Source organism: Helobdella robusta, assembly GCF_000326865.2.
Source record: "Helobdella robusta unplaced genomic scaffold HELROscaffold_11, whole genome shotgun sequence".
Taxonomy (NCBI): Eukaryota; Metazoa; Annelida; class Clitellata; order Rhynchobdellida; family Glossiphoniidae; genus Helobdella; species Helobdella robusta.
The window spans coordinates 3954957-3961292 of NW_008703617.1; the positions used below are offsets into that span (position 1 = coordinate 3954957).

Sequence of the window (6336 nt, forward strand, 5' to 3'; positions counted from 1 at the left end):
GTGCATCTATTATAAAGTATATATTAATTCGATTTATTGATTAGTAGTAAGTTTAAAGTAGTATTGGTTATTATATAATCTTACGATTATTATTTATCACACGTTCAAGCATTCACATTGATGAAAAATTGACGCGTTAATTCATTTGTTAATTAATTCAATAAATAATGATATATAACTTCATTGAAAATCTATATAAATTTACTTAATATAAACTAATACAATCACTGCAAATCAGTACTTCAACTAAAAAATGATGAATCAACTCTATGAGTAAAACTAACACGCTTGTAGTAGTTACGACGCGTGTAGTTCTAGTTAATCAATTTTTTTTACTATGTAAATCAAACTCCGTCAAAGACAGAGGAAGCAGCAACAACAACGACATGCAAGTTATGTTGGGTTCTTTTTTTGTAGTTTCTACTTTAATGTGTGTAAACAGCTCATCCAATCTAATCAACAAACAACAAAACGACGCTAATCTCCATCAATCAAACCTAATTAATTCTTTCAAAGAGAGAGAGAGAGAGAGAGAGAGAGAGAGAGAGAGAGAGAGAGAGAGATTAATTTCATGCATCACTCGCCTGCTTCCGGAAATAAAACAATTTTTTTTCTTAGTGACCTTGGCATTACATTACATTACATCGTATTGAGGCAATGAACGCGAGCTGACCGATACAATACATACATACATACATCGTATGTACTATATATGTATTTACTATAAAGCTGTAAATAAACACACTCCAGTCAAACATCCGTGAAAAGCTCTACATAAATCAACGGCAGTAAAGCTTATAATGAATAAAATTTACATATGTATTCATATATCACCCCACTGCATCTTCGAAAACCATCCACAGTTTTTCTGGCTATTTAGGTAATAGTGTGTGGTTTAATTTAAAGTATTTATCATTAGCTTAATGTTTTATTTAAGCTGACACTTTTGAGATAATATGTGGTTAAATTAGTCAATGGATCGATCGATCAATCGATCGATCAATCAGTCAATCAATTAATCGAGCATTAAATTTTCTTTTCAATTTAAAACGCATAAAATAATCAAGTACAAAGGAAAAATAAGCAATCTAATAAGAAAAAATTAAAAAAACTTAGAGGTTATTCTTTAGCGTCAGCGTACGATTGGCAGCATTTATCACGAAACCATGAAACCATTCAATTCTACAAAATCCGAGGTTCTCATTGGAGCATTTTATAATGACGTCACACATATACCCACATCGCTTAAATTGCTGCCGAAAAGACAAAGATCAATTTGGTGATAAGTGTAAGCTTAACGGCAAACAGAACTAAAAATACAAAAATGGTAGTAGAGGTGGTGGCAGTAGTCAAAGAAGTAGTGATTGCAATTCGTAGCAGTAATAGCAGTAGCAGTTGCAGTAGTCATAACAATAATGCTGTATCTTTAAAAAACCTGAAAAAATATAGATTCTTTTAGATATGGTGTGGGCAAACTACGGCCCACGATGCTATTTTATTCGGTCCGCGATAGGCCTTGTTCACCAAAAAAAGGTCGTCAGCCAGACATTATGACCAAAAAATAGGAGCCACAAATCTTAAAATAATTCTCCCCCGAGTCAAAAAATTTGCTATTTAAGTACATATGCAGCCCTTCAAAGATAAAATAGTTCTCAATGCGGCCCTCACAGCAAAACGTTGACCCATTCATGTTTTAGATTATTATGATTAGTAGCAGTTGTAGTAGTGTTGTAAATTGGTGTTTGTACATGTGTAAGTATTTGTATGTTTTCTTCATATATTTAGACATTTTTTGTACATTGAGTGTGAGTTTTTTATTTTTTCAAAATATTCCCAGCGAGGAACTTTTTTCAAACTAAAATGTCTTTCATGAGGTGCTCTTTATTGCAATGTTCTTTTAATCACCGTATGGTTGATTTTCTTGTTAAACATTCATTTGTTTCTATTAGGCTTCTTTAATTTTAATGACATTTTGACAAATTTTCAGGAGATAAACTCATTTAACTGTCAACTGCGTTTAATTAATACAAGAAATTTTGCTGTGGTACAAGGCTGAGAGTAGATCGACCAGTCAAAAAAGATGATAAAAATTCAAAAAAATTATTATACTATACTATGGTAAAAACAAAATGTCTGCCTCTCGAGTCTTTCTTTTCTCAAGGATATTTTCATTGATAACGCCATAAGTTAACACGCTCTTTAAAATTAATTTTATTAAATATATTTGAAATAATTCGAAATGTAAGTTTGTTTTTTATTTAGTTTATTTGATTAAACACTTCTCAAAATACTTCGTAAATTTGAATTTTTAAATAAATTTTTTTTTCTATAATTTTTTTAGGAAAAAAGGCCGAAAATGGGACGACCAGACGCCTCGCGTGAGACCCAAATGTCTGGAAGCTGCTAGGGAGGTTGCCAAAAAAATTAATAGCAGATTAATTGCGGAAGGCTTCCTAAAACTGCCGGAAGAAAATTCAGCAAGATCGGCTGCTGAAGTTCACAACATGGTAGTTTACATGTGTTTACTTTGCATTCTGGGTTTTTATCGAAAATCGCTTATAGGTAAAAATTAAAAGTTACGAATAAAATTAAATTAGTAAAAAATTTATTTATTTAGTAAAAGATAATAAAATGAACAAAACATTTTTTATAAAACAAATTTTTAAATTTTTAAAATTTAGTATTCAATTAATAATTAATTAATTATTAATTAATAGTAAAAATAAAAATTTTTCATATATTTGATTCCTACTTCATTCATTTACTTTATATTAAATTATAGTTTTATTAATTTTCATAATTTATAACTAAAGAGTATAGTAAATATAACAAATTTTAGGCTGAGTATTTTAATAGAATTTAAATAAAATTATTAGACAAATAACAAAAAAAGCTAGAAAATATAAATTTTTATGGCAGAAACTTTATTCTTTAATAAAATATAAACATTAAAAAGATACAAAATTTAAAATTTCAACTTTAAGGTACAAACTTTATATTAGAAACTGTTAGTAAAAGTAAAGTTGTAAAAGTAGAGTTGATGTATAAAAAAAAACTTAAAATGTAGCTTACTTTAATTTTTTCTGTATTCATATTAAAATAGGTATTAATAAGCATCTACTGCCTTTCAAGATTATGTTTAAAGTTTTTATCTTGTCTTAATATGCATGTATATAAAATTAATAAATTAATATATAAGATGGCATATTGAATTATGCATATACATAAAAAGACATGTGTAAATTATAAGCCTTGTTCCTAAATCTATTATAGAATATATTATCAAAATTTGAGAGTCATATCCATATGGCATGCACCATATAGAATTTTTTAATGTTGATTCAGGTAAGTGCTTAAAACATGCCATTTTTTAGATAGATAGTTGAGTCGCAAAGTGAAATTTTGCCAATAAATGTATTAATATTCAAATACAGAATGACCCAGCAGCACAAGCACTGCCAACATTAGGAGGAAGTAGAGGATTGTTAGTTGGAACAACGTCACACGACCAGCAGTGCACTGTCGAGATCGACATAAACGAGATTCCTCTGGCATGTCGAAACCTCCTAACAAGAAGTGTCACTCAAGAAGATGTCAGTACTTCTTTAAATTCTTTTTGTCAATCTTTACATCACTTTTTACATATATAATATTGCTGTTTTTATTGTTCATTCTCATTATATGCTAATAAATGAGATTTATCTTGTATCGTCCTTTTATAACTTTGGCCAACTTAATTAGTTAATGTTATCTAATACTAAAATACTTCACACTGAACTTCATAACTTATTCCTAATCTTTAATTGAATCAAAGATATCAAAAATGAGTGGGGCGAAGGTTTCCACTAAAGGTCGGTTCATGACCTCGACCGAAAAAATGATGTCCAAGTTAACTGGGTTGGGTTTTCTGTGATCTGCTATCGACTGTAATGTTTTTATATTGCTGGGTTTTTTTTTGTCAATTTCACTTATTTTTTTTGTTGTTGAAATGTTTTAAAATATTCAATTTTTATTATTGTTCAGTGAAAAAGCACTGCACTTATGTGTTCAAGGAGCAGTGGCCTCTAGTGTAGAATGTAAGCAAATTTATTAATTCATAATTTTACATTAAAATAATAAAAATATTAAATATTTATTTTAAAAATTTGTTTTATTATTATAACTTAACTTTTTACATAATTTCTTTTTTTCCCTAATTTTAACCAAAAAATACAAAAAAATAAAATGCAAATAATGATTAGTGGCTGTACAACGAATCACAAGCATTATAAGCTCCACATGTAACATCCCACCTACCAGCCTGTCAATCATGTCTCAGAACATGCCCTTAAGTACTACCAGCAAACCATTACTTATGCCCGGACCGCCATCATCACTTAATTTTACACCACAAACTGTGAGAGCTTTGTTTCTTCATTTCATTAGTATTTTTATTTTATTGACCTTTTTGTTGCGTGTGCAATTAATTGTGGAACTGTTTAGTTTTGAAGGAATTAATTATAGAATTATAAATATATAAAAGGGAGTTATCATTTGTCTTTGTTATATTCACAAAATTATTACATTACAAGAATTATTATAATATAATTTCATCATTTTCATAACGCCCCCGTCTCACACCACCCTCAAATAATCAGCCACCCATCAATCACTTCAACTCACCACACCACATGTGTGTCTGTTCACTGTTCATTCAACAAAATGATGACACTAACCTAATCACTAATTGACTAATAAATCAGCTTGCTTTTGTTCAAGATAAACTCTTCATTGGCCTGGAACAAGCCCCTCCCACCTTCGACATTAAGACAAAATTGCTCGGCCCCAATGTTGGTTTTTAATAGTTTTCTGTGTTAATTTTTCATCCAATTCTCAATAAATTATGGTAATTCCTTTTAATTTCAACTAATATGCGATTGAACTAAATAACAAGCATGACACCACACATCAACCATCATCATAAATAAAAACCATTTAATAAGATTGTAACAACTCCAAAAGACCATATAATAAGATTGTAGCAACTCCAAAAGTGCATTTAATAAGGCTTTAGCAGCCATAGAAAATAAAAAGTATGGCAGTTTTACTTATGGTCACATTGAAATGGTTAATAACAACCGTCCCAACAACAGGGTACCTACCTACATCATATCCAATCAGAAACAGGGGCAAAGGTCCTTCTTAGAGGCCGCGGGTCGGGTTTCAACGAACCAACTTCTGGTCGGGAAGCATTTGAACCCATGCACATTTACATTCAGTTAGATTGAGATTTTTCTTATTTGTTATTATAACAACAATTATTGTTGGTATCTTTTTGTTATTGTTTTAGTTGTGTAGTGCTTAGATTTTTGTTGTTTTGTTATCACTATGGTTATTTATAAGTAGTTCATTAATTTGTACCTAACATTCATCTGTTTCGTACTTATATTATGAACAAGCACAATGAATCATTGTATGTGTTACATTTCTGTTCAATTGGTATCTGTTTATCATAGACTTAATGTTGCAATTGTTACTTTTATTTGTCTTTTTTCTTTTTGTTATTTATAATTATTAGATGTATGCAGTGAGAGATGAGACAAATTTGACGATGGTCGAAATTTGGCAAATATTAAAAAATTTGCAAATGTGATTGGGGACAAAAAATTATAAACTTGTCATTTTTTTGCATATCACGCCAATTTTTGGTTGATTTTTTACATAAAACAGTGATTTTCATGTATAAAAACCGAGTTTTACTTCTATTTAATACAAATACAACGGGGTGTATTTAAATTAAAATTCTCGCACGTCTGCATAGGCATAGCAACCATGTCGGGTTGAATCAAGCAAGAACGCTGGCACAGAATCTTCTACAGACTGTTAGTATCTGCTGCTAGATGGTCGATAAACATCTCTTCACCACCATCATCATTTTGTCGGCATTATTAATGTTCTATATTATCACTACTGTTATCTTTAAAGACACCTTCATTATCATCGTTATCTTCAATGACAACGTTACCTTGCTTTTTTTTCTCACCACCATTTTAATCTTCATCATTCATCTTCGCCACCATCGTAATCTTCATCATCACTCTCATGAACATCTTTATCGTCATCTTCATCATCACTCTCATGAACGTCTTCATAAACATCTTCATCATTGTCAGGTACAACACGAGTATGCCACATTTCAGCAGCAGCTCGCGTTCATGCCACCATCTGTTCTGCCTGCTACAGCCTCCATGTTGGCTGGTCTGCAGCAGCAACAGCAGAATTTTACCGGTCGGTATTACTCCAAATTATTCTTGCTGTTTTCAGTTCTTTGTTGCCTATATTTTTGTCAAATCTTTT

General features: G+C 30.6%; 1 protein-coding gene across 1 annotated transcript in view; it reads left to right on the forward strand.

Moving 5' to 3' along the window:
- Positions 1–1860: 1860 nt before the first annotated feature.
- HELRODRAFT_190259 (hypothetical protein) overlaps positions 1861–6336 on the forward strand; it is a gene marked incomplete at its 5' end in the record, with an annotated part of 10520 nt that continues 6044 nt past the window's right edge. The window contains 10 exons of the mRNA XM_009013008.1: positions 1861–1874; positions 2342–2507; positions 3435–3593; positions 3815–3897; positions 4024–4076; positions 4242–4396; positions 4743–4829; positions 5133–5257; positions 5801–5861; positions 6153–6271. Of these exons, the coding sequence (XP_009011256.1) occupies positions 1861–1874; positions 2342–2507; positions 3435–3593; positions 3815–3897; positions 4024–4076; positions 4242–4396; positions 4743–4829; positions 5133–5257; positions 5801–5861; positions 6153–6271 (1022 nt within the window). The remainder of the gene's footprint in view (positions 1875–2341; positions 2508–3434; positions 3594–3814; positions 3898–4023; positions 4077–4241; positions 4397–4742; positions 4830–5132; positions 5258–5800; positions 5862–6152; positions 6272–6336) is intronic.